This window comes from Corylus avellana, chromosome 8 (genome assembly GCF_965113065.1).
Source record: "Corylus avellana chromosome 8, dhCorAvel1.hap1.2, whole genome shotgun sequence".
NCBI classification, from domain to species: Eukaryota; Viridiplantae; Streptophyta; class Magnoliopsida; order Fagales; family Betulaceae; genus Corylus; species Corylus avellana.
In genome coordinates this window covers 23,682,239-23,709,698 of record NC_142497.1, presented here as the reverse complement: position 1 = coordinate 23,709,698, position 27,460 = coordinate 23,682,239, and the positions used below count along the sequence as shown (strand labels likewise).

At 39.0% G+C, this 27,460-nt stretch overlaps 3 protein-coding genes and 1 pseudogene across 4 annotated transcripts; 2 read left to right on the top strand and 2 right to left on the bottom strand.

Moving 5' to 3' along the window:
* The first annotated feature begins 420 nt into the window (after positions 1-420).
* Positions 421-1,390, top strand: LOC148584298 (zinc finger protein AZF1-like; annotated as a pseudogene).
* Positions 1,391-2,213: 823 nt separating this feature from the next.
* On the bottom strand, positions 2,214-14,051 carry LOC148584297 (calcium uniporter protein 1, mitochondrial-like). The gene is made up of 2 exons (XM_059573859.2): positions 13,279-14,051; positions 2,214-2,850 (listed from the first exon to the last, which is right to left on the bottom strand). The coding sequence occupies exons 1-2, from the start codon at positions 13,720-13,722 to the stop codon at positions 2,365-2,367; spliced, it is 930 nt and encodes a 309-aa protein (XP_059429842.1). The 5' UTR covers positions 13,723-14,051; the 3' UTR covers positions 2,214-2,364.
* Positions 14,052-14,814: 763 nt separating this feature from the next.
* On the bottom strand, positions 14,815-24,301 carry FHIT (FRAGILE HISTIDINE TRIAD). Of its 2 annotated transcripts, XM_059573861.2 has the most exons (6): positions 24,086-24,301; positions 23,864-23,974; positions 20,850-20,996; positions 15,579-15,677; positions 15,351-15,468; positions 14,815-14,906 (listed from the first exon to the last, which is right to left on the bottom strand). In XM_059573861.2, the coding sequence occupies exons 1-5, from the start codon at positions 24,206-24,208 to the stop codon at positions 15,355-15,357; spliced, it is 594 nt and encodes a 197-aa protein (XP_059429844.1). In that variant the 5' UTR covers positions 24,209-24,301; the 3' UTR covers positions 14,815-14,906; positions 15,351-15,354. The 2 variants fall into 2 exon arrangements, with proteins under 2 accessions (XP_059429844.1, XP_088375413.1); XM_088519287.1 differs by lacking the exon at positions 14,815-14,906 and having other exon boundaries at positions 15,068-15,468; positions 24,086-24,300.
* Positions 24,302-25,071: 770 nt separating this feature from the next.
* EMB3143 (YCF54) lies at positions 25,072-27,424 on the top strand. The gene is made up of 3 exons (XM_059574292.2): positions 25,072-25,439; positions 26,053-26,285; positions 26,989-27,424. Exons 1-3 carry the CDS (start codon positions 25,185-25,187, stop codon positions 27,182-27,184), a joined length of 684 nt encoding a protein of 227 aa, XP_059430275.1. The 5' UTR covers positions 25,072-25,184; the 3' UTR covers positions 27,185-27,424.
* Positions 27,425-27,460: the final 36 nt, after the last annotated feature.

Here is a 27,460-nt window from a genome sequence, read left to right as displayed (position 1 = left end):
TTGTCAATAACTTGATATAGAGTTTCGATGACCGTTGTGTTTGTGATATTCAACTTAGCTTTGTCATTGATTATAATTATAGGTACTTCTGTCTAACTTCCGTTCAAAATTTGACGAAAATCCACGTTAGCATCCCTAAAAAATCGACATATGTCCATATACATAATTAATAAAAATAATAAAAATATATTTTTTTAAATTAAAAAAAAATAATAATAATAATTGAGGGTGGTCGTAGCCACCCCTTTGGCCATGAGGTGGCCAGGTCAGGCCACCCTATCTAGCCGGATTGGGGTGGCCCATGGGGGTGGTTTGGCCATCCCCAAAGCCAAATGGGGGTAGCTGAAACCACTCCTGGAGTTCATCAGTTATTAGAGATAGGGCAAGAGAGAAATCTGCATATGACTAATTTTGAGTTTGATGGATGAAAATCAGGAGAGTCAGATTTATGGTTGGGAGGCGGAGGAGGACGTGGAGTGCTCGAGGCCAAGGGTTTTGGGTCCGACCACAACGATGACCATGGGGAACAGGAGTCTTTGCATCAAGCTTATATAAGATTCCAAAGGCTAAGTTTGTTGCTGCTGATGAAGAAGAAGAAGCTCCTTCAGCCGCAGTCGCAATCGCAAAAGACTGCTTCCCTCACATCTGCAACATATGCGGTAAAGGCTTTGCCTCTGGAAAAGCCCTTGGCAGTCATATGAGAATGCATGTCCAAGCCAGAAACAAGGACCTCCTTCAAAACAATCAAAACCCATTCGCTGCCGCCACCGATCATCATCTTTCCCCTGCTCCACCCAAACCCATTAATGCAATCCTCAGCAAACCCACTTGCTGCGTTTGCGAAAAGAATTTCCCCACCATAAAGGCCTTGTTTGGCCACATGAAATCCCATCCTGGAAGGCCATGGAGAGGAACTCTGCCGCCTCCAACCGTTGCCAAAAACAACGAAAGTTCATCCTCCTCTACACCATTGGATGATCATCATCATAAGATCGATTCTGCTGTGGCGGTTGATTTGCCAAAGGGGGTGGCCAACCACCTCCAAATGGTCAAAGGAGATGGCCAGTCACCCCGAATGGCCAAAGGGGTGGCGGCCACCCCCAATATATATATATATATATATATATATATATATATAAAATTTAATTTTTTAATGTTTTTAATTTTAAAAATAAAATTATTTTTTTATTGTCGAGTTTTTAGGGGTGTTGATTTTTGTCAAATTTTGAATAGAAGTTAAACGAATGTACCATCTCCGTCTTTATGTATACCCGAGATACTTCCTATGATAAAAATTAAACCTTAAAAGGGCAAAAAATAAAGTTGTTAAATCACAAGGGGCAAAAATGTATTTAACCCTTTTTTTCTAGGGGTGTTCAAACAGTTATAACCTCGGTTATTGGCTATAACCACAACCGACTTGAGCGGTTATTGGGCCTAGGCAGTTATCGCTTATTTTATAAAAGATGGTTAACGGTTATTCAATCAAATAATCGCGCGGTTATAACTACTTTATTTTTTAAATGAGCTTTTGAGCTTTTCAAGTGTTTTGGGCCTTTAATTTGCTATTTTTTGGTTTTATTTTAAGGGTTTAAGGCCAAAATGTTCCAAAAAAAGATGAAAAAAAAAAAAAAAAAAAAAACATGCCCAAATAAATTCTAGCCCAAAAACATGGCTAAAAAAACATAGCCCACATCCATTAATCCAAATTCAAATGAAAAAATTAAAAAGACAAATCCCAAATCTGGATACATGATACAAAATACAAACCAAATGGAAGCAAAGCAAATATAAATATAATAAATATTTAAACCCTATATAAAGAAAGGAGCTCCCTACTCCCAAAAACCTCTAACCGTAACCGCCCTAGTCGGTTAACGGTTTTTAATAACCGACTACCAAATCGGTTAGCGGTTATTAGTTATAATTGATTATCGGTTGGTGGGTTGGTTATAACTGATCCGCTTGAACACTCCTTTTTTTTTTTCTTTTTTTTTTTGGTTCAAGACTGTTAAAGAGTTAATACCAATGGTCTGAACAAATTTCTACTTGCGGTTGTAAATTCTAAGCATTTTAAAAAACAATTCTATCAATGGCATTGGGCTCGTGAACGCGACAGAAATCAAGATCATCAATATTTAAGGCCGTGGATTGACAAAAAGAATGTAGAGGATGCAACGCCATTGAGTAATTACCCAACCACGCACAAAAAAAAAAAAAAAAGACGTTCAATACTGACTATCTGCCTCGATCCTCTCTTAGAACAGAGAGTATAAAATGTTGGTCCCCTACATACGTGAAAACAGGAGGGGCCAGATTACAGAGAATAAACTCCAAAGATATCAACAAACCCCCCAGAAAATGTTAGTCCCTATGTATAGCATCCTCTAGTTCCAGTTCCAGTCCCACCCTATTTTTAATAGGGGCAGTGGCATCAAGTGGAGTTTTGCATTTTTTTTGTAACTCTTTGAATCTTTCAATATCAAAATTTTGCTTCTGAAACAGCTTCCTCTGCCTTGAGAGAAACAGTCTCTTAAACAGGTCTTGGTAAGTGGGGTCTCTTGAAGTAAATAGAAAGTAGGCATAACCTATGACTATGCCAGTGGTTGTGGCGAAAAAAGCAATGGGTTCCATTACGTCCCATGAAAATTCCCAGAATGTAAGACGGAAGAAGAGCCCAACCTGTACCACAGCAAACCCTAGCCCAGACCAGAGGATGCGCCGTACCTGCTTATGTGCCAGCACATCAATATCTTCCTTCTTCTCCTGCAGCTTCTTTAACTCATCCCTCACGGGGTCATCTTCAGAAGTCAGAGCAAGGGGCACCGCTCTTCTGACCAGATCCACCACCTGAACAAATAAGGATGAGGTGGAGTAGCACCAGTTTATGATATGGAGGCTTAATAATACATGGCATTAAATATAGCTAACTAAAATGCATGTTGACAAAACCCTTATCACTTGCTCAAATCCTAAATCCATTTCTTTTTCAAAATCCACACCCACAATAGGGACCTTGATAGCGAAAATCATGGAGTAGTTCCTGGAAGAAAGTCAAGGACATGGGGTGTAGTATCCTAGTGGGTAGTTGTTATCCTTGTTTTCGTTAGTGCTACATGAATAGTTAGTATTCAGTTGTCAAGTTATGTTAGTGGGTAGTTATGTGTTATGTGTCAGTATGTGTTATGGGTGGTTGTGTTACATGAGTAGTATGTTCGCAAGTCTAGTATAAGACATGGGTCGAAAGGCTGGTTGGGGGGTATTGAAGATTGTAATCAAACATTTGCCTAGCTTGAGGTTTGTCTCCAACCCTTAATTGGAGTTCACTATCTATCAAGATCTATCTATTTCTATTCCATTTATCGTGAGTTCCTATCAAACCTGCTAATAAGAAAAAGGAGCAAACACCTGAAAGTTGACAATTCAAGCTGCTTCTGGCTCACACAGGTTATGGTTAAACCAGCAACCTGGAAACGTGTATTCAATTTGACAAACAATTTTAATCCCCTTTTGTAGGAGACAAGCATAGTCTGTAGCTCAGAAGCTCAAGCTACAGGTAGCACTCAATATGCAAAACCCTTGTATGTATTACACCAATACATCAAGACTAACTCCAGACTGGTGTCAATCAGAAAAAGAGGTAGCACAAGAAAATATTCTGGACTAGGCAAAAGCAGTGTATGCCTACTAGGAGACCAAAACAGGTGTCAAACACTGCTTGGTAGTTCATCAATAATTTTGTAACACCCCGGTCACATATTTTGGGAAGATGAGGAATAGCTTACATAGAGTGGGTGATTTATAAAGATAGTTATGAGTACTAAGTCCCACATAGTCAAGTTATTAGGTGAAATTGGGGTTTATAAGGAATTCTAGGAAAACTCCAAAATTGACTAGTCATTTTGGGATCATAATGCAAATGTGGCTACAGATTTTCCTTGGATCGTTACAACTTATCTCTAGGAAACTAAAAACGACCTTCTAGTGCTAAGCTAGATTCACAGCTTTAACAAGAGCTCTTCTCTGCTAAAGAACCTTCAGATATAGCTCCAAACATACCCCAAACTTTGGAGCGGAACAACTATGTTGCAGTAAGGGTAAAGCCCATCCTAATACCAATTTGATGTAGGCTGCGGCCTGCCTGAAAGCCCAAATATTGGTATGCTGCTCGGGGTCTGGTTGGGTTGTTTTGGGCATTTTTGGAACCACAGAAACCTTGGTTCAGTTGCAAAACATAAGACCCAGAACCAAAGCAACCTTCCATCCTTCCTTATATTCTCATGACTCTGCCTACTATACATGTACACATATACACATGGTCCCATTTGATTTCAGAAAGCCCGTAAATTAGGAAGTGAGTGGTACAAATAAAATTTTACAAATTAGTAAGTTCAAATAGGAAGTGAGTCATACAAATCAACATTGAAAGATTTTAATTAAGTGAAATACATCAAGCTCAACTTTAAATGAAGCCCAATTTTTCTATCTTTCTAATCAAATAAACAACAAGCATATAATTTCACATAAATTGTGGCCCTGTATAAAGCTAAGAAAGATACAGTATTACATGTAGGCAATGCCCAAAAAAGCAGAAGTCCTTAACTACACAAGTACATTCCTATTACCTCAAGTTATTTGTTGGAACAAAAGTTGAACACCTTGAGAAGTGACAGGAGGGATATGGTGTTAATAGGTTTGTAGCAAGAAGATTAGAGGAGAAGAGGAGGCCGTTGTATTATTCAGCTTATTCTTAACCTAATACAAACATCCTAATATATAAGATTAGGGATATATCATAATGACCAAACTACCCTCAAACCCTAATAACTTACTAACCCTAATAAATCATATAAATCCAGCTTGAAAAACATAAGCAAACGAAAAACACATATAAAAACACACTTTGACACTCCCCCTCAAGTTGGAATAGCTTGGAGCACACAATACAAAGACCCATAAAAATAACAAGAAAATTTGCTAAAACTTCAACATTGGTTGGAAACTATCGGAAACTGCAACAGACGGTCGGATCTTGCCGAAAAACACCAAGGCCGGTAGGATATGCCGGAAAACAACAAGGACCGGTCATAACCCATCGCAAAACACCAAGGCCGGTCGGATCTCACTGCAAAACACCAAGGGTAGATCGGATCTCACTGCACAAAACCAAGGCGGGTCGGATCTCACCAAAAAACACCAAGGCCGGTAGAATCTCACCAGTAAACAACAATGGGTCAAAAACCACCTCAAAACACCAAGGCTGGTCGAATCTCACTGCAAAACACAAGGTCGGTCAAATCTCGACAACTAATAACGATAACATTTCACGTGATCAACCAACGAGTCTCGTCGGAACTAGCAAGATACATGCAGAACATGCCGAAGGCACCAAAATCAAGTCGAAATACTGTTGAAAAATCAAACAGGAACCTTCGCCCGCAACAGACAGAATACACCGGCAACTCCAAACATAGCAGCCACAGAATCAATCGAGATGACCATAGAGCAACTTTTCAACAACACAAACCACGCCGACACAAACAGATTTTTTTTTTTTTTTTTTTTTTTTTTTCCGATGGCCACTGCAACACGCCAGCTACCTTATACCAACCACCACAGACCACACCGACCACCACAGATGGCACCAAACATCACAGAAAATACCATAAACTTAGAAAACTAGTAGGAAACACCACAAAAACCACCATGAAAGCACATGGCAAACCTTATTTTTTTATTTTTTTTCAGGTACAACATCTTTCAAGGCACTACCTGTGTGTGGGCTCTAAGCCCACATAGGTGGTGCTGCCACCAGAAGAACACTCACCAAAACAAAACAAAAAACAGTGAAAAACTAAGACTACAAACAAAGGAACAAGGATTTAAACCCTAAGGCTCTGATACTATGTTAATAGGTTTTTTTTTTTTTTTGATAAGTAATGATGTTATAAAAAGCGCAAAGGGGCGCAACCCATATACACGGGAAGTATACACAGAGAGCGCCTAAGAGGGAGAGAAATGAAAAAGAAAATCCGAAAAACTAATCACTAAAGGAGCTAGCCAAGCGGCCGTCCAAAAGTAAAGAGTAAAGAAGAAAAAATGAGTCAATTCCTCTATGGTCCTAGTGGAATTATCAAAACATCTAGCATTTCTTTCATTCCAAATACACCACATAAGACACAGAGGGATCATCTTCCACACAACCGCACTTCGAGAACGCCCTCCCGACCACCAGCTATCAAACAAGGCCCTCACGCCACAAGGCATGACCCAATGCAACTCAAACCGCTTGAAAATCATGTGCCAAAGAGCTCTTGCGAGCTCACAGTGGAGAAGAAGATGATCAACTGACTCTCTAGTCTTCTTGCACATACAGCACCACTCCACTACCACTATGTTCCTCTTGCGTAGCGTATCATGAGTCAGAATCTTGCCTAGGGCCGCAGTCCACCCAAAAAAAGCCATTCGCTGCGGTGCCTTAGTACTCCAGATGCTCTTCCAAGGGAACTCCTCTTGATTAGATATGTTAATAGGTTTATAGCAAGAAGATTAGAGGGAGAAGAGGAGGCTGTTGCATTATTCAGCTTATTCTTAACCTAATACAAACATCCTAATATATAAGATTAGGGAAACATCATAATGACCAAACTACCCTCAAACCCTAATAACTTACTAACCCTAATAACTCTTCTAACATATGAGAATGTAGGGAAGTGGAAGAAGGAGATGGAGGCGGGCATTTGTGAGCTGGATATGATAGCAAAGAGGAGATCACTAGCTGTAGATGAACATCTTAAGCGAGAAGAGTATTCTATAAATTTAGAGAGGGATCTCTATCTCGAAGAAGTGAGCTAGAGACAGAAATCAATGGCATTGTTGTTGAAAGAGGGAGAGGTGGAAGGCTTGGATAGAATGGTGTATTACGTTAGTAAGATTTTCCATTCTAGTGAATGGATCTCCGGAAGGGTTCTTTAACAGTTCGAGGGGAATTCGGCAAGGGGATCCCTTCTCTCCGTTACTTTTTGTGCTTGTTATGGAGGCCTTGAGTAAGATGGTGAATGCGACGGTTGACCAATGACTTTTGACAGGTTTCTCAGTGGGAGATAGGGTTTTCTCGGAGTTGGTGGTTTCTCACTCTTTATTTGCTGATGATACTTTGATTTTTTGTGAGGCTTCTCTCGAGCAAATCCAGTATGTGCGTCTCATTTTGATATGTTTTGAAGCTGTTTCGGGTCTGAGAGTTAATCTTGGAAAGTCTAAAATTGTGGCTATTGGAGAGGTGGAGTACATTGGGGTGTTGGCCAATAGCCTTGGGTGTAGTGTTGCCGATTTGCCTATGAAGTATTTGGGTCTCCCTCTTGGGGTGCCGTATAAGGATACGGTTATGTGGAATGATGTGATTGAGAAGATGGAGCATCAAATGGCAGGTTAGAAGAGGATGTACCTTTCTAAAGGAGGCCGTTTAATTCTTATCAAGAGTACGTTGTCTAATCTACCGACTTACTTCTTGTGGGGAGGGATGGGAGATGAGCCTAAGGTGCATCTTGTAAATTGGAACCAAGTTTGTCGTCCCCTGCACTATGGTGGTCTTGGCATTCAAAAGTTGCATCAGTTTAATAAAGCTCTCTTGGAGAAATGGCTTTGGAGATATGCGTATGAGAGTAAAGCTCTTTGGTTCAAGGTTATCAAAGCTAAGTATGAAGACTAGGAAGGTGGGTGGTGCACGAAGGAGGTTTCGGGTTCTCATGGTATGGGATTATGGAAGCATATTCGACAAGGTTGGAGTTCCTTTGCCAAAGGCATTCGATTTGAGGTGGGGGTGGGGTCGAAAGTTCGTTTCTGGCATGATATTTGGTGTGGGGAAAATTCTTTGGAGCAAGACTTCCCGTCTTTGTTCAGCATCGCTAGACACAAAGAAGCTTGGGTGAATGATAATTTTACTTGGAGGAATGGGGTTGTAGAGTGGAATGTCATTTTTGTGCGTCCCGTTCAGGACTAGGAGGTGGATTTGGTTGCTCCTTTTTTTGATCGGTTGTACTCTTGCAAGATCCCTATAGGTACAGTGGATCGTATTTGCAGGGCCTTGTCTAAGAAAGGCAAGTTCGAGGTTAAGTCGCTCTTCAAGGCCTTGTCTAATTTTGACCATAAGGTGTTTCCTTGGAAGAGTATTTGGCGCACAAAGGTACCTGTGCGAGTGGCTTTTTTCGGGTGGACCGCGGCCCTAGGCAAAATTTTGACTCATGATAATTTGCGTAAGAGGAACCTTGTGGTGGTGGAGTGGTGTTATATGTGCAAGAAGACAGGAGAGTCAGTAGATCTTCTTCTCCACTGTGAAACCGCAAGAACCCTTTGGCATACTATTTTTAGTCGGTTTGGGTTGCATTGGGTTATGCCTTGTAGAGTGAGGGATTTGTTCGATTGCTGGTGGTTGGGAGGATGTGCTCGAAACGCGGTAGTATGGAAGATGATCCCTCTATGTCTTATGTGGTGTATATGGATTGAAAGAAATGCTAGATGTGGCCTCCAGGGATGAGGTAAACTGTTTAGCCCGTCAGGGGTGAAAGCTCCTGGATTACTTGGTAACTGGTTCTGGTGGGTGGGATTAGTTACCCGTAGAAGTTTGATTAATGGTGAGGATTGTTGTACAGTATGCGTTTGAGACGTGCAATTAATCTGAGTAAAGTTCTCCTACGTTATCAAAAAATAAAAATGCTAGATGTTTTGAGGACTCTACTAGGACTATAGAGGGACTGACTCATCTTTTCTTCTTTACTCTTTACTCTTGGACGGCCGCCGCTTGGCTAGCTCCTTTAGTAATTGGTTTTTCTGACTTCCTCATTCATTTCTCTCCCTCTTAGGCGCTCTCTTTTTATATACTTCCCAAGTATATGGGTTGCGCCCCTCTGCGCTTTTGATATATAACATTATTACTTATAAAAAAAAAAAAGAGGGAGACAACAATAAGAAGTTCTTCCATTGTTTGGCAAACTTGAACAAGAGGAACAATTCGATTGATCCTTAATGGTGGATGGGAATATGACTGAGGAGTCGGCAGTTATTCAAGATCACATTGTGAATATTTATAAAAAAATGTATTGTGAACAATATCAGTGGCGACCAAAGGTGGATGATCTTTCTGTTAGTTCCATTGATGATGAGGAGAGAATTTGGAAGGAAAGAGAGTTTGAGGAAGGTGAAGTGTGGAAGGTGGTGAGGAATTTCAATGGAGACAAGGCGTCTGGACCTGATGGATTTACTATGGCATTTTTCCAAAAGTGTTGGGAGGTGGTTAAGGTTGACATTATGGCAGTTTTTTAGGAATTTTACAGTCGTGGCAAATTTGAGAAGAGTCTTAATGCTACTTTTGTCTTGCTTATTCCAAAGAAAGCTGGAACGGTGGAGATTTAAGGATTTTCGCCCAATCACCTTAGTAGGTGAGGTATGCAAAATTATTTCAAAGGCTTTGGCAAATAGGTTGACGTTAGTTTTGGGGAAGATTGTATGACAGTCTCAAAATGCGTTTGTCAAGGGGGGACAAATTCTGTATTTTGTTTAGGTGGTAAATGAATTTCTGGATAGTCGGCTTCGCGTTGGGGTACCGAGTGTGTTACGTAAATTGGACCAAGCAAAGGCATATGATCATGTGAATAGGGAATTTCTATTACATTTCCTAGAGAGATGTGGTTTTTGGGGCAAGATGGCAAGGATGGATAAATCATTGCATTTCTACAGTCTGATTTTCCATTATAATAAATGGGTCGCCTTCGGGGTTTTTTAGCAACTCAAGAAGATTACAACAGAGGGGATCTCTTTGTCTCCTTTATTGTTTGTGGTGGTGGTAGAGGCATTTAGTAGGATGATGTCTGCAACAGTGGAGAAAGGTCTTCTGTATGGGTTCTCTGTGGGTTCGAGAAATCAGGAGGAAATGATAGTGTCTTTCAGATGACATGTTACTTTTTTGTGAGCCTAGTGTTGAACAATTCAGAAATTTGAGGTGTTTGTTGCTTTGTTTTGAAGCGACATCGGGCTGAAAATTAATTTGTTTAAGTCTGAGATTGTTCCAGTAGGCGATGTATGTGATGTGGCGAGCGTGGCTAGCATCCTAGGGTGTGGTGTGGCTTCGTTGCAGATAAAGTATTTGGGTCTTCCTTTGGGTGCTCATTATAAGGTGTCAACTATTTGGAGTAGCATTATTGAGAAGATAGAGAATAGATTGGCGGGTTGGAATAGGTTGTATTTATCAAAGGGTGGTAGGTTAACATTGATCAAAACACTCTCTAACTTACCCACATATTATTTGCCACTTTTCCCTATTTCAGTGGGAGTGGCTAATCGTTTGGAAAAACTTCAAAGGGACTTTCTTTGGGGTGGCATTGGCGACGAATTCAAGTTTCATCTGGTGAATTGGTCAAAGATATGTACTCCTAAGAATTCAAGTTTCATCTGGACAAGTGGTTATGGAGGTTTGCTACGGAAATGGATGCTTTGTGGAGGAAGTTGGTGGGCATCAAATATGATAGTACAAGGGGTGGTTGGTGTTCCAAGGAGGTAGGGGGACCATATGGAGTGGGTGTGTGGAAATTTATCCGGAAGGGGTGGGCTGGCTTTGCGCGTTATGAGGTAGGTAATGATTCTAAAGTGTTGTTTCGGCATGATGTGTGGTGTGGGGAACTACCTTTAAAGGTCTACTTTCTGGAATTGCTCACTATTTCATGTGGAAAGGATGTGTGGGTAGAGGAGAATATGCAAATTAATAATGGTATCATCCATTGGAGTATCTTGTTTACTCGACCGGTGCAAGATTTGGAAATGGATGAGGTCGCTCGATTTTTTGAGTTATTGTACTCCCAAAAAGTAAGGTATGGAGACAAGGATAAAATATGCTGGATCCCATTGAAAAGGAAGTCCTTTGAAGTGAAGTCGTATTATCAAGTATTGTCTACTCCTGTATAGTCCACATTTCTTGGACGAGTAGTTGGAAAGTTAAGATTAACCCCAAAGGGTTGGCCCAAGTGGTAGAGGCCTTGGTCTTGAGGTATCATCCCTTCAAGGTCCAAGGTTCAACACCTAATGGGTGCAAACAATCCTTTGGGGTCACACTCCCTAGTGAAAAGCCAACGATTTAACCAGTTTCATGTAGGAAAACTTTTGAGGGTGCGGTGCACGGGGACCGGGGTTTACTCTGCAAGGGTGGGTCCGAAGGGCCCTGCCTTGAAAAGGTTAAACGACATAAAAAAAAATTAAAATTAAAATTAAAATTAAAAAAAAAAGTTAAGATTCCCCCATGAGTGGCCTTCTTTGTGTGGACAGCAACTCTAGAAAAAATCTTAACCTTGGATAACTTACATGCAAGGACTATTATTGTGCTTGAATGGTGTTGTTCTTTGTAAGAATAGTGGAGAATCCATTGAGCACTTATTACTTCATTGTGAGGTTGCAATAGAGATCTGGAGTGTGATTCTTTAGCTTTTTAGTGTTGTTTGGTTTATGCCTCCCAGTGTGAGTGAGTATTTGGGATGTTGGAGGGGACAATTTGAAAATCGTACAATGTTGCATTTATGGAGCATGGCCCCCTTATGTTCATGTGGTATCTTTGGTGGGAGCGGAATGCCCAAAGCTTTGACGATCGTGAAACTAGTTTGCTTGCTCGATTTGAAGAAGCTGGTGCTACATACTCAATTTACATGGAAAGTGGCATGGGATATTTCGCTTGTTTCTACTTTCTCTGAGTTTTAGATTTATGTTCTTCTTTCTCTATGGGTTCTCTTGTATTCTTCATGTGTATTGGATTGCGCCCATATGCTCTTTGAATGAATATACATTATTTATAAAAATAATAATAATAAGGGAAAATGTATAATAAATCCCTGAGTCAGCCCTTCAAAATTTTAATCTCCTTAATTTTTTTTTTTCGAAAATTTAGTCTCTGGGTCAATTAAAATGACAATAAAATCCCTACTGTTAAAATTTTTTAACAGACGTTAGGGCAACTCAAAACGCATCGTTTTGCCCCATTAAAATATTAATTTTTTTATTAATTTAATTTTTTTTAAAAAAAATTGAAGGGTGGCCATCGCCCAACCCTATGGGGTGGCTCGCGGCCACCCCATGGGTTTTGAGGTGGCCTACAGGCCACCCCCAAACCCCCCATAGGGTGGCCGCGAGCTACCCCATGGGTGGACAAACCCCCCTGGGGTGGCTCGCGGCCACCCCATAGAGGTTGGGTGGTGGCCAGGGGTGGCAGCACCACCCCTAGCCACCCTTCAATTTTTTTTTTTTTTTTTTTTTTAGATTTAATTTTTTTAATTAAATTAATAAAAAATTAATATTTTAATGGAGTAAAACGGTATGTTTTGAGTTGCCCTAACGGCAAGGATTTTATTGTCATTTCAATTGACCCAGGACTAAATTTTCGAAAAAAAAAAAAACTTAAGGAGATTAAAATTTTGAAGGGTTGACTCAGGGATTTATTATACATTTTCCCTAATAATAATAATAAAATGTAATTTCAAATAAATGACAAACATAATTTCATATAAATTTTGGCCTATACAAAGCTAAGAAGATAGAGTATTACGTGTTAGCCGACAAGCAATGATTTTATTCAAAGGCAATCCCCACAAAAACAGAAGTCCTTAACTACAAAAGTACTTTCCTGTTACGTATATGTGACTGTATGTATTGTAGATGAAGCCTCTAACAGCAAATAAAATAGTAATAAACGATAGAAAGAAAATGTGTCTCATAATGCATAATGAAGGACTGATGAAAACAAAGGAAGAAGCTGCAAGGTCTTATCACTGATTTCCACCCTACTAAGCCAAGGTAAGAACAAAGGGATCTTCCAAAATCTCAGTCTGGCCAAGAGGGCGCAGCCTCTGCTCCAACCAATTGAACCCACCCTTAACGCACCCAGTAAGGAAATAAAACTTGTACATGCAGTCAGAGGAAAAGGTAGACTAAGAATGAAAAAACAACACTTCAAACGTCACCAATCGATGTAAGGAAATCTAGTAAAGTTTGGGATGATATCAATAAATAAAAAATTAGGCAAAGATTAAATACCAGAGGCCATATACTGGTACATGAGTTGGAGAAGGGAACGATAACATCAAATTGGAATATGCGATGATTTGTTCCAAATCCAAACCCTTTCCTTTCCTAAAAGGGAGGATGTTGATGGAAAACAGAAAGCAGGAAAAGAAAAGAAGCAAAACCCACAAGAGCAAAAGAAAGTATTAAGATTGGCTAGGGAAGCAACGAAAGAAAAGAGCTTACTTTATCGGGATGAAGGTAGACCTTGTCGCGGAAGAGAAGGACGACACCGGCCTCGTCAAGGACTCGGGCGAAAGCAGCGGCCTCCTCGGGGGATCTGGCCACGCCCATGCTCTCGCAGGCTTCGAGAAGCTCCGAGTATCCGATCACCTCCTTCCCCTCCATACCAAGCTTCGTCTTCAGCGCCTCCACGTTCACCAGTCTCATTAGCCTCTTCGCCTCCGCGAATGAAATGCTATTGCCACTGCCAGAGTTTGAGTCGGCACAAGACGACGACGACGATAGATCCCTCAGCCATACTAATGATGATGATGATGCAGGAATAATAGCCCTCAGTCCCAAAATATGATGAGCACGAGGCTTCCTCTTCCTCCCATTGACTTGGCTGAAAACCGCCGACACGCTCTGCTTCACTGCACCGCTACTAATCCACAATCGCCTCCACATGGTTTTTTTGGTCTTTACGACGCAATTTCTTCTCAAACCAATTTTGCCATTGAAACTAAAATTTAATTACTTTATCTCTAAGGAAAGAAAAACACAATAGATCGGCGATCTCGGATTCCCAGTGTAGCGATATTCCTTGAGAAAAGAAAAAAGTGTTTTCTTTATTTGCTACTATATATATATTAATTTTCTAAGCTACTCGTTTATTTACTCAGCCGCCGCGCTCGGGCAACGCAAGGACCGAAGGAAGCAGCAACAAAGGACGCACGGAGGGACCGCCAATCTCCTTTTTACATGCTTTTTAACTTTAACCGAACAGGTTTCCTATCCAAGCGTGATGCGTGTCTCTAAATCCCTACCTACCAATAGAAAATGAGGGTCTACCTCATCTATACATAAAAAATAACAAAATAATAATAAATTCCTACCCACCATAAACAAAGACAATAAAGTCTAGGCTGAAGGGTCTATCAATCTACATTTATCGTGGACTTTAAAAAAATAATATTATTGTTAAAATATGTAGAAATAAAAAATGCATTTGAGAACTACTGGTCAAAGATCAACAAAAAAAGAAGCAATTCTCCCTATATTATTTTATTTATCTATTTTTATTTTTACTTTTTTTCAACCTATCCCAATATCAACTTTTTTTCAATGCAGAATTTATTTTTTGTTGTTCATATAAGACGATAATTCCCATTTATTAGATTTGAGTCATTTTTCTTCTATGGGCCCAGGTCCGTGGACTTGAAAAATATCTTTATTTTAAGAACTTATATGATGCCTGCCTAGAAAAGCGGGATCACATTCACATCGAGTCCCTGTGCATCTGGCGCACCATATGCACACTAAACTATTAATTTGTAAATAATTGATGCCATACATTAGAAAAAAAATAATAATATATATAATTGATGCCATACCAATACCACCACACAATAGATGGTAATGAATGATATTATTTATGGATTGAACTACTATTGCTCAACCAGACCGAGGGCAGCCTCTTTCTGGCCTCTAGTCCTTCATTCGCACCAGTGCAACAAAATGCAAAATGGAAACTTGAATATCAAGAGACGAGTGGCTGACCAAAATTTCTCGAGACGTGGCATAGAGCCCCGCTAAACCACCGAGTCTGAGGCCAAGAGCTGTAGTTGTGACCGATGCGAAAACACAAATCACTAAAAAAACAAAAAAAAAGGTAACAGCATCAAATCTCCATAAATGGCAACTAGAAGAAAATTATATCATCTTATATGCAAAGGCATCTCGATCTTCATCCATCATAATAAAAAATTAAAAAAATTAAAAAGTCCAATGGAAGTTACCACAATATTGATGCATAAAATTTTGTTGTTTTTGTTGGATAAGTAATAGTGAACATCAAAGTCTATCTGGCAAAGATTACAATTATTGCAAACCAGATTGGAGAAAACCTAGAAAATTTCAAACACGCACATTGCACTGCAAGTCGAGACTGTCATTTTTTTTATTTTTTTATTTTTGATAAGTTGAATGTGATCCCGCTTTTCGAGGTAGGCATCATATAAGTTCTTCAAATAAAGATATTTTTCAAGTCCACCGACCTGGGCCCATAGAAGAAAAATGACTAAGTCGAGACTGACATATTTACATGAGCTTTCTTAATTCATCTGCCTCTTGTGACATCTCCTCAAGGCTTCTGTCCCTTCTTTCCTCATCTAAGTCAAGCTTTTGCTTCAAATCTTTCTCATTTTCATTTATCTAAACCATGAATAATAATAATAATAATAAGCAGACAAAAAGGTAAGCATTCAAGCGAAGGTTAAAGCATAAGAATCAAGAGTAAGCAGTGAAGCAAGTTTCCATCTTACAGCATCATATATCTCGTCATTCCTCTCAAAGTCACCGCCTTTCCGTGGCAGGATATGGATGTGAACATGGGGTACTGTCTGTCCCGACTGGGGCCCATCCTAAGTTTAAACAAAGATCATGCACTTAGTTTCAATACACAAATAATACATCATTACGTCAGCAATGGTGATTGCAGGTAGGGAAACATGAAAAAGAACATTAACAGTCCGTCCACAAACATCACAAAGTTTCATGCATATAAAGCAGGGGACAGCATGAAACTGAATTACCGAACAATTGGAAACTGAAAAAGGTTTGAACATCTAAGGCCATATAAGATCTTAACTAAAAGTCATCATCATACGAAGTTGTGTCTTACACAAACAGATTTTGAAGAAGCAATCAACAGCACCAAGATGGCTTGAGCGTTATGTGCATTCTTGAGTAGTAAACAAAGATCTAGTAGATGCTCATAAGAAGTCAAGTAATCACATGGTCAACCAACGCTTCTAGTCCAGGATCTCCAGTGGAATGAGGAACAAGAAGAACAAAGAAGGAAAAACAAAACAGGAAAAAATACAGTTAGCCCCAAACTTACACCCCTATGGCACTTAAACCTACTAACTTCAAAAAGTGACATTTGACCCCCTCCAACTATCATTCCATTTCCTTTTCTTTTCTTTTTTTTTAAATAAAATAATGCATTCCATTAATAAGCTGAGAAGGACACAACCCTAGTACACATAATATATACAAGAGATAACCCCCTACTAAATGTGAAAAAAAGAACAAAAATCCACAAATTCAAAAAAATTAGAAAAAATAAGAACAATTATACACCCCTGTCAAAATATTAAGCGTTTTGACCAAGATGTTCTTGAGCTCTTCCACCACCATCTCACAATCTTCAAAACATCTTGCATTCCACTCTGTCCATATGTTCCACATTAAGCATAGAGTGAACGTCCTCCAAACAGCTAAAACTGACCGACTTCCCAACTGACCTTGCCAACAATCTAGTAACTCTATTACCCGTCCAGACATAACCCATTCTACACCAAAAAGGCAAAAAATCACATTCCATAATTCTTTTACCACTTCACAATGGAAAAGAAGATAATCTATAGATTCTCCGCTCTTTTTACAAATGCAAACCATTCCACCACAATTACTTTTTCTTCCTCAGATTGTCCAAAGTCATAATCTTTCCAAGAGCCGCCTTCCACACAAAGAAACTCACTCTCGATGGAACATAGGCTCTCCAAATACTCTTCCAAGAAAAAGGTAAACCCATTGAACTAGATAATACCTGATAAAACAACTTTACTTCAAACTTTCCCTTCTTAATAGGAACCCACCAAATACAATCCTCACCACTTTGTCTTAATCTGCAGGAATACAACAAATCATAAAATGCAATCACCAAATTGACCTCTCAATCATGTACATATCTAACAAAAGATAAAGGTCCCTCTACCTACTTAGAACACCAACATCCACCCATACAATCATTTTTTGTTTCCACCACCAATCTCCACAAAGCCTCCCACTCTGTTGTGTAATGCCATAACCACTTACCTAGCAATGCTTGATTAAATCGAATCAAGTTTCTCACCCTCAATCTACCAGTTTGCTTTAGAAAACATATCTTTGACCAATTAACTATATGGAACTTAAGCTCCTCATTAATTCCTCCCCATAAAAAGTCTCATTGAATTTCTCAAGCCTATTAAATAGAGCATCTTCCAACCAGCCAACTGTCTTTCCATTTTTTCTACAATGTCGCTCCATATTGAAATGGACTTACATGGTGCACCCAAAGGAAGACCCAAGTATTTCATTGTTAACAAAGCCACCCTACACCCCATAATACTTGCCAAACTTTCTACATCTTCCACCTTACCAAATGGAATTATCTCTGATTTCGATAAATTAATCTTTAGCTCCAATATTGCTACGAAGCATAAAAATAGACATCGGAAATTACAAAGATGTTCACAATTAGCTTCCCAAAAGATTAATGTGTCATCTGCAAATAAAAGATGAGACACAACAAAAAAGAAGATAAAAGACACATGTTTACTGTAGCTGACATCATCTTCATCAAAGCCTCCATAACAACTACAAAAAGAAAAAGAGATAATGGGTCCCCCAATCTAAAACCACGAGAATCACCTAAGAAACTAGAGGAAGCTCCATTTATTAAAAAGGAAAATCGCACCATAGATAAACAAAATGCAATCCGCAACCCCCATTTCTCTCCAAAACCACTTCTCTTCAACAAATACAACAAGAACTCCCAATTCACATGGTCATATGCCTTCCCCATATCCGATTTGCACAACAAGCTAGGAACCTGTAATTTTATTCGACTGTCAATACTACACTCATTTGCAACCAAAACTGAATCCATAATCTGTCTCCCCTTAATAAACGCATTCTGCGAATTTGAGATGATCTTCTCCAGCACATGTTTCAATCTATTCGCTAGCACCTTAGTTATAATTTATAAACACCACCCACTAAACTAATAGGACGAAACTCTTTAATATCCACGGCATTAGATTTATTTGGAATTAGAGAAATGAAAGTAGCGATAAAGCTCTTCTCAAAACTCCCTTGACCACCTATTTAAGGGCCACCTAACAAATCTAGAAAAAAAAAATTAAAAATAAATAAATAAATCAGGACCCAAAGCCTTATCACCATTCAATGTTTCGACCACCTCAAAATCTTCTTTCTCTTTCCAACCAAGAGCCCTCCTCGTCGCCAATGGAATGAAAGAAAGACCATCCAACTTTGGCCTCCAACTATATTGTTTTGAATACAAATGCGTATTATTGCACAATGTGCTCCCTTATTTTTGTAGGATCTGAAGATAAAGAGCCATTCACAATTTTTTTTTTTTTTTTTTTTTATGACAAGGAAACCCTTCAAGGTATGGCCACTTTGTGTACCCATCTTGTCGGGTAAACCTCGGACCCGTGCAAAGCTCCCCTTCCACATGAGTCAGGTAATAATCCAGCTTTGCCGACGGACTGACCCTAAAGAATTGTTTGCACCCAAAGGGATTCAAACCTTAGACTTTATGGAATTGCCACCAAAACCAAGACCCTTACCACTTGAGCCAACCCCTTAGAGTTAAGAGCCATTCACAATTAATGAATCCACAGTGTTATTTCTTCTATTTGAATTCGACAACTGATAAAAGAAATTTGTATTTTTATCTCCCTCTCTCAACTAAAGAACCCTACATTTCTTCCTTCAACTCACTTCTTCGTAAAGAAGCAATCTCTTTGGCTCCCTCGCAAGGTCCTCCTTTTTCACCCATTCCTCCTCAATTGATGTTCTCCCTTCTACACTGACATTAAGTTCTCGAATACCATCCATTAAATCATTTTTATGCTTCCTTACATTGCCAAATATATCTTCATTCCATTTCTTCAAATAAGCTATCAAAGCTTTCAACTTACTCGCCAAAACAAAACTTAGGGAATTGTAACACTCTAGTCCCACATTAGGAAGATGAGTAACCAACATAGAATGAATGGTTTATGAAGACAATCATAAGTGTTAATCCTCACATTACTTACTAGGTGAAACTATGCTTTGTAAGTGATTCTAGGAAAACTCCAAATTGACTAATTCTTGTGAGGTAATAGTGCATATGTGGCTAGTGTTTTTTCCTGGATCATTGAAAGAACCATAAAACTAATAAGACTTCCATCATCACGGCTTTAAAACGTGTTGTTGTCAAGAATGGTGCAAGTATACATTTAAGCACATTCTCATCCTCAGGCAATGTGGGACACCACAATCACCCCCTCTTGGGACCCAGCATCCTCACTGGCGACCCTCATAGGCTTGTGCACGCTCCTCCCATCTCAAGCTGGATAATGACTCTGATATAATTTGTAACACCCCACTCCAATGACACAATATCGTCCGCTTTTGGTTCCCCCAAATCAGACTTCCTAAGAGGTTATACATCCAGGTACTACTCTCGCAGAAGTACGCTTAACTGCAGAGTTCTGATAGGTTCATTGTCAAGAAAGGTGCAAGTATACATGTAAGCACATTCCCATCCCCAAGCGATGTGGGACGCCAGACCCACATACTTTAGCCACATATTTTCAAACTTGAAATACCTAGTTCTCCTACTTGAAACCCCACAATCTAGCATCAATGTAAAATGATCCAACAAGAGTCAAGGAAGTCTCCTCTGAACTACATCCGAAAATTGTTCTTCCAAATCTACAGAAAGTAAAAGTCTATCAATTCTTAACCAACACCAATCATCACGATTATTAGACCAAGTGAATTTCCCGTCCACAAGACGGATATCCATGAGCCCCAGTTCAAATATGAAATCTAAAAACTTCCTCATAGCTGGGGACATACAGTATCTCCTGATCTCTCACTCAGATAACAAATGACATTAAAATCTCCCCCAATACACCATGGCTTCTCCCACCAACACATAACTCCAACCAATTTTGTTATGGTTAACACCCTCCGTCGACATTTTCCATCAAATTGCATGGAAATTGTGTCACGTCACCCACACATGGTTTCTTTCAACAAAACTCCCCAAAAAACCCTTTTTGCTGAAATTGCCCCTAAAAACTATTAAAATAATAATAACTGAAAAATAGAAACTAAAGGGCCACGCTAGAAAATAAAACAAGGGATGGTGCTATAGGGGTGGTTCGGCCACCCTCGAAAATGGAAAGGGGGTGGCCGACTACTCCCACAGCCTGAACCACCCCCGAAAATGGAAAGGGTGGTTCAATCACCCTTCTGTTTTTCTTTACGTTATTTTAATTTTTTTAAAAAAAATACTGTTTAAGGGCATTTTGGGAAGTTTAAGTTAAAAAAGTGGTGCTCATGACATGTTATCCGTCCAATTTGACGGAAAATGTTGATGGAGGGTGTTGACTATAACGAAGTGAGGGAGTGGAGCATCACTTTTAAAGTTTGGAAGTATAAGTGCCAGAGGGGAGTAAGTTTCAAGGGGCTTAAGTGAATTTCTTCAACAAACAAAAAAAACTAAAGAAATCTAGAGGTGGAATGATTCTATTCAGGCCACATGAGGAAAACATAATGGTGAGCACAAGCATACATGTTTCACAATTTTTGATAAGGACAAAATGGCGGGCAGAATGTACTGTTAAACATTCTGACACATTGTGTTGCAAAAAACCAACACTATCAAAAGAGACATGAAAGAGAAAGAATAGATAATATTCAAATACAAATAAATGCACCAATGCTACTAGCAATTGTCTTACTTGGATAGTAAATGTGAGAGATGATGCTTTGTGGTAGTGCTCAAGCTGACTGCCAACTTTCTGTGCTGTGAGCCACAAATCACTAATCTCATCAGCAGTGAGATCAACAAAGCGCTTAACTTCACGCCTTGGGCAGACAAGCACATGTACATAATGTTAAGTCAACCTTTGAATATTGAACCATTGTAAGATTATAAATCCGGAAGAAGTAGATTAAAATTCCAAATACATTGACATGAAAGAATCTTGATCTTAATTCTGGAGGCATATCAGCATGTACAAAGTCAACATGCATAATAGTTGGTGATGCTGGTCTGCCAGCACTGTAAGGATGCAGATGCACGTAAATGCATGGACGGATCCAGCACCACCCCCACCCCCCCAAAAAAAAATTATCAGTGCAGTCTAATCACCCCAAAATGAAATATCTAGTTCCCTCTGTGTACATGTGTGCCTATGATAAATCATAGATAGTGTACTGGTAGGGAGTGCCCAAGGAATCTGGTCAATATCCTATAGCAACAGATGTACATTGAACCATATGCTCCACTATTGCCACTAGTACTTGCGCCAACTCATATATGGAAGACAATAAACTTTATTTTGAGCAGCTAAGTGTACATGCTAGAGAATGGAAAAATTCTACCCAACCGAGTTTAAAGCAGCCCCGTAGGGACCTGAAAATCAAGATAAAGAGTGGTGGCAGCGTTTTCTTCTAAAATCCTGCAGTTCATATTGATCAGTGTACATGCAATGGCAGTCACATTAAATGTTTCAGAAAAAAAAAAAAAAAAAAAAATCTGAAGACAACCCCCTTATGTATATAAATTTGTTGAAACCATTGTGCAGGAGAACAATGGTTTGCATATCCCATCCTTAAATGCATTTATAGCAGAACAGCACATGACAACATATTGCTTTAAATCCAGCATGGCTGTGCCTTATTTTCCAAACAAAATAAATGCACTACAAGTAATTTACCTAATCTAAATCCATTCATGAACATTAAACAATGATTGAATCAATCCCAACATAAAATTCTAATGTTGCGAAGGAAAGGATATGACCTGCAAAGGAAAAGAGAAAAACAAATCACAATGGGAAAAAAAAGTGAGTATTTGAGCAAGGAAACATAAGAACAATGCAAAAGCAATTAACCAAAAATAATCCATGAGATAACAGGAGAGAATAGCATTATATATTTTCAAAATAAGCAATGGATAAAATGGGGCAAAAACCACTTGGACAAGTTATAAGCTAAAAAAGTATTGTTCATTAATAACAATTAGACTGACAAGGAGGGACAAAAGAGATATTAAGAAGAAAAAACACACTAGGGATGGGTGTGTCAGATGAAACCAGAATGAGGAGGATCTTTGGAACCTATCCTACATCCCCATTTTTAAATGCTAAAACAGCTTTTCCTCATAACATTTGTACATATTCAACCAAGTTCAGGACTATTCCATCATTAGTAAATTAACCTTATCTAAATAGATACCAGGTAAAACACATGTAAGTATGGAGAGAGGACCCACTGGAAGTGAAAAAGAAAAAAACCAAAATTTTGCAGGAAGCAATAAATCCTGTATAAATCACAATTGTATATTTAGAGAAGGAAACCAATAAATCCATACGATTGAAGAAGAGAACCTAATTTGGAGATTGAAAATTCGTTTCCCTAATATTTACCAAAAAATAGCTTGGTGCTCACACAAACACATACACATGAACTCTCGCATGCATGCACGCATTCACACAGAGTTCTATCACATACACACAATTCTATTGTTTTGGGGATTATCAATTATATAAGGGTTTGACTTACTACCAATCACTATGAACGATTCATCAAGCTACGCATGGGAGAAGAGAGAGCATTAGTACTAAGGGGTTCTTTTTGAGTGAAATGAACTGAAAGATTGACCCAATTACACATTGAAAACTAGGAGAAGTAAATTTCAGAAGAATTTAAATGCTCAGACAATTCTGATAAGCATCCTACTGAACGTTATTCTAGTTGCTAGTATTGTCTATGCAGCATTTTCAGATAAGAATCTTATTGAAGATTGACGGCACTGTGGAGTGAGAGTAATGCTAAAAGAAGAACTAGAGTTGTCCTTGTGTCCTCCCAAATATAATACGGCTTTTAAAATCATTATTAAATTTAAGATAATCATTATTGAATTTTGATTTATTGGTCATTTTAAAAGGCACATTAAATTTGAGAGGACACAAGTAGGACTCTAGTCCTCCGTCTAGCATTACCCATGGAGGGATGCTCTCACACATCACTGTATGATGCACCTCTTATTGATATATCCATTCGCTTGACTCAAAGTAATGGCCTTGACTTGTGTTTTGCTTGGAGTTTAGTGGGTGTTTCCAACTTCTTTATCTCATAGTAATTTCCTAGATAGTAGTATTTGGGTTTAGATCCTCACGGAAGACGTGCTTTGGAAGCCAGAGTACTAACACAAACAAACAAGCACATCGACTCTTTATCTCTTTTTCCCACTCTAATTGGAAAAGGAGTTAATCGATTGAAGCGGATAAAAAGGGAAAGAGTGTTAAAATGTCATCTGATGTGGACAGCAAGGGAGTTATAAAAGCCAGCTCATGCAGAGACGAAGCATCCACTGAAGTTCAAATACAGAGAATTGCAGATAACTCAACCTCTATCTGCTCTGTGACATAGATCAGATACGAGGATGCTGCATTTGAATTGTTCATCCATTTGTTACTTCAGAATGTCGTTAGTCATTTGAATTTCTTTAACTTATCAGTATGTACAGCCTGTGTAGGACTATCAGGTTCATATGTGAATGTTGTATATCACAGTTGTAACAAACATTTTGTATCAGTTGAATATAAATACAATAGTCACAGCTCTATTTTGGATATCAACCAAAACAGTTTTCTCAAACCTTTCAAGGAAGATTTAGAGAATAGAGGGGAAATGGGACATATATTTTTTTCTACATAAAAATCAAAGAAGTGGTGGGAAGGCATATACCAGGAACGACAGGACGCAGATTAACCAAGGCATACGAAAGCTGGGTTGAGTAGAATACTTCCTCATGGCGTATCTTGTACGGGCCGAACGTGTAGTGCTCCGAAGACATCTGAGAGTCCATTTCGCAGATTAATGCTATATAAATTGAATTGGAAGTTGACGAAACAGCGTAAAACAGTAAAAGAATAAAGCTGACTGCTTCGTTGATTATACTACTTGCCTTGGTGGTGGTGGACCTGGTGGATGAGGATATTGGTCGGAGCCCTCTTGATATCTGTGTAATGAACCAGTAGGGTCTAGAAGAGAGAGAGGTCAACGGCGGCAGCAGCATATGCTTTACCATTTTACTCCTGGATATTTAGGGGAATTGAACTTTCCTCCCCTACTTTCTTTCTTTTTATCTTTCGTTGCTGTTTCCATCTTCGTTCCTTTCTCTTATTTTCATTTTTCAAAGTTATAAAATAATGAAATGAAAAAATAGTTTATAAAACTGCTACACAGAAAAGAAAATCCACCTCTTAGGCTTGAGCTGGTTAGTCCATCAAAGAGGCTAACAAGCCAAGGCCCAATAACGGTACTCACATGGCTGCAAAGAGACGCAGCGCCATATCATCTCCTACACTTGAACCGAATTCCAAAATCCAACTGCCAATGGAATTTTAAGAAGAACCATACCAAAATCAGTGAGAATGTCACATACTCTACCCCGGCCCAATAGCATGTAGCATTAAAATTTAAATGCCACTTGAGCCTTGCATGTTGCATTTTAAGTGAAGGCTAAAAAAAATTTCATTTTACATTGTCATTTTTTTACAATTTTGTCTCGCCCCACTCAGTTGAAATTAATTGGAGAGTATCCAAATACTTATTGAAAAGTGTATCATGGACATGCTTCAACAAAGCCAATGGCCAAACGTCAAGGTTGATCCGTGTATAGCCCAATCGAAAGGTGACACGTGGCAAATATCTAGTCTTTCTAGCATTACTCTAAAATAATTTCTCCCTATCCATTAATAATGAAAAATAATATTCAAAATTAATTTGAAGAGAACGTTTAGAAATTCCAAGTAACCGAAAGGGCCCCTTGGGGTTGGGGTTGAAAGATGGAGGAACAGAGAAAGAGTTGCCCAATAAGTAATTGTAGACGATTTGTCGATTTGCCAGAGGGAGGAAAAAATAAAAATAAAAACGTAGATGACTGGATAAGATAGATTCTGTGTTATCCTGTCTCTGCCTATTGGTCGTCTTTGTTGGCCCTTTGGTAGGTAATTTTTCTAGTGCTATAATACTTGAGCGTCTGAAACAGAAAGACGATAAATATGTTTGGTTTGGCGATTCCCACTCTGGGATCTTGGTCTTCCATGGTAATTCACGTGCCCACTCGGACACAAACCCAATACGGTGGTGGCGGTGGTGCTGCTGCTATTGGCAAAGGCAGTAGAAGCAGGAGCTCTTTTGGTAATTGCAATAAATGCAGGGGTTTTTTCTCCTCCTCCTCCTCCTCTTCCTCTGTTAAGACAGCTGTCGCCGCCGTTGATTCCGACCACCTCAGTTCCTCCAATTCCGCCGACAAGGTTTCTTCTTCTACCCATCCTGCCTCATACATCTATGGACTAGTTCGTGTGTTAATAAATTGATACCTCTATTAGCTTTTAGTCAGCTTGCTCGCTACTGGCTAGTTTCTCGCTTTTTCATACCTATACATGTGGCTGTGGCGTCCGCAATGCTCGATCCAACAATAATTTCTCTCCCTCATCAACTGCAATTAACATATGCTCTTTTGGGCATTATTCGCTTCCACTGCCTGTCTCGCTTATAATGCAACCTTTGTCATCGAATAGAAAGAAAGAAAGGAAAAACGCAACCTTTGTCATCAAACGAAGATGGCAAGCTCAGGAAAAGAAAAAGGGATAAACGCAAACTTTTCAGATGGCAACTTACATTTATTTACCCTTTAAAAATGCCAGTCTTTTGATGTTTGTGTCTAGTTTAACGAATTATTGTTCATTATCTCACGACACAAGTTAAACCAAAGATTAGTCCTCTACCCGAAACCAAATTCAATCTGCTTATCTGTTGAGCACCTTATCTTCTGAGCACCAAACCATCTCCCTCAACACGTGATTAATTTTGCTGCCTTTCATTTAGTTTTGCATTCTAATCTCACTTGCTTATCTTTCCATTCAGCAACAAGCCAACAAATATTATTTTGTTGTTGCAAACGCAAAATTCATGCTGGATGAAGAGGAGCATTTCCAGGAGCTCTTATCTGAGCGGCTTCGTCTCTATGGAGAGCGTAACAAAGAGCAGGACTTCTGGCTTGTGATTGAACCCAAGTTCTTGGATAAATTCCCTAGCATCACTAAGAGATTACGAAGACCTGCTGTCGCTCTGGTTTCAACCAATGGTCCCTGGATCACGTAAGAACCCCACTGCTCAAACGCCTGAAAACTCTAGTTATGTTTTTTGGTTCTCTTTCCGCTACCTTTTATTGTACTATTCTAAAACTCCCACATGTATGGTTGACAATGCTAAATTTCCAGAATTGCATCACTATCATGCTTGTGAAATATAGAGGTGCTTCCAAGGGCTATTACAAACTAGAAACAGTAGGCTCTTAGCTTGTTTACCTGTGTTAGACCTTGGACTCCAGATAATGAATTTGGTTCTAATCTCCAGCATGCATATCCAAACCTTTTTTCTTCTTTTTCCTTCTTGTTAGGTTGGCAGTTGACAATTTTGTTTATGCTTATTAGATGATGTTTGTTGTTTGAAAAACTGTTTTAATGTAACATAAATGTGACTGTAGTTTTGAGTGTTTTGTATTTTGGATTGTTTATTAATGTTGTTGTTTTGAAAAGAGAAAATAATAGAGAGAAGAAAAAAGTGTTATCACACAAATCCATGGATTTCATGTTGTTCTCAGCTTATTTCATTTATTTTGCTGATGAAAGTTGGAGGCTCCATTTTTCCAAATTAGATATGCAATGATAAATTGAATAACTTTTTCAGTTTTATTTACAGATAAAACAATTGCATTAATATTTACACCCTTGAATGAAATAAAGGCAATGTCTTTGTTGACACACCATCTATCTTTGCCCCTAATTGTTGGTTTGGCAGATTCATGAAGTTGAGACTGGACCGAGTTTTATCAGAAAGCTTTGAAGCTGACAGTCCTGAAGAAGCCTTGGCCTCTAATCCTACCAATCTAGAGTTTGAAAAACCAGAAAAATGGGTGGCACCTTACCCAAAGTACGAATTTGGATGGTGGGAGCCCTTCTTGCCCCCTGGATCGAGAGAGGAGGTCAAAGTATAAAACATTTTCCCCTTTCTGCCGAGCCTTCTCTATTTTCCTTATCAATCTGGATTGTATTGGTAACTAGAATTTGAAATTGGTGAGGTTTGCAAACAACTTTGTAAGATAGTGCAGGCAGTTCATAATTTAATTTTGAAGGTTAACAGCTCAGGGAGTAAGATCTTCGAGTTGCATTTGAGAATGTGAAGAGTGTTTATTATAAATAATATGATTAAATTAGCGTTGTGTATGTTGAATCAATATTATGTAAGTGAATGGAGTGGTGCTTCTTGGAAA

Bases quoted from the DNA above. Each gene is read 5' to 3' on its own strand.
- FHIT (XM_059573861.2), bottom strand. From the start codon at position 24,208: ATGGTAAAGCATATGCTGCTGCCGCCGTTGACCTCTCTCTCTTCTAGA. The intron at 23,975-24,085 runs GCAAGTAGTATA...ATGGACTCTCAG, and splicing joins CCAGGTCCACCACCACCAAG to ATGTCTTCGGAGCACTACAC. The intron at 15,469-15,578 runs GTAAGATGGAAA...TTCATGGTTTAG, and splicing joins ATGACGAGATATATGATGCT to ATAAATGAAAATGAGAAAGA.
- LOC148584297 (XM_059573859.2), bottom strand. From the start codon at position 13,722: ATGTGGAGGCGATTGTGGATTAGTAGCGGTGCAGTGAAGCAGAGCGTG. The intron at 2,851-13,278 runs GTAAGCTCTTTT...TTATTTGTTCAG, and splicing joins TCTACCTTCATCCCGATAAA to GTGGTGGATCTGGTCAGAAG.
- EMB3143 (XM_059574292.2), top strand. From the start codon at position 25,185: ATGTTTGGTTTGGCGATTCCCACTCTGGGATCTTGGTCTTCCATGGTA. The intron at 25,440-26,052 runs GTTTCTTCTTCT...CTTTCCATTCAG, and splicing joins CCTCCAATTCCGCCGACAAG to CAACAAGCCAACAAATATTA. The intron at 26,286-26,988 runs GTAAGAACCCCA...TTGGTTTGGCAG, and splicing joins ACCAATGGTCCCTGGATCAC to ATTCATGAAGTTGAGACTGG.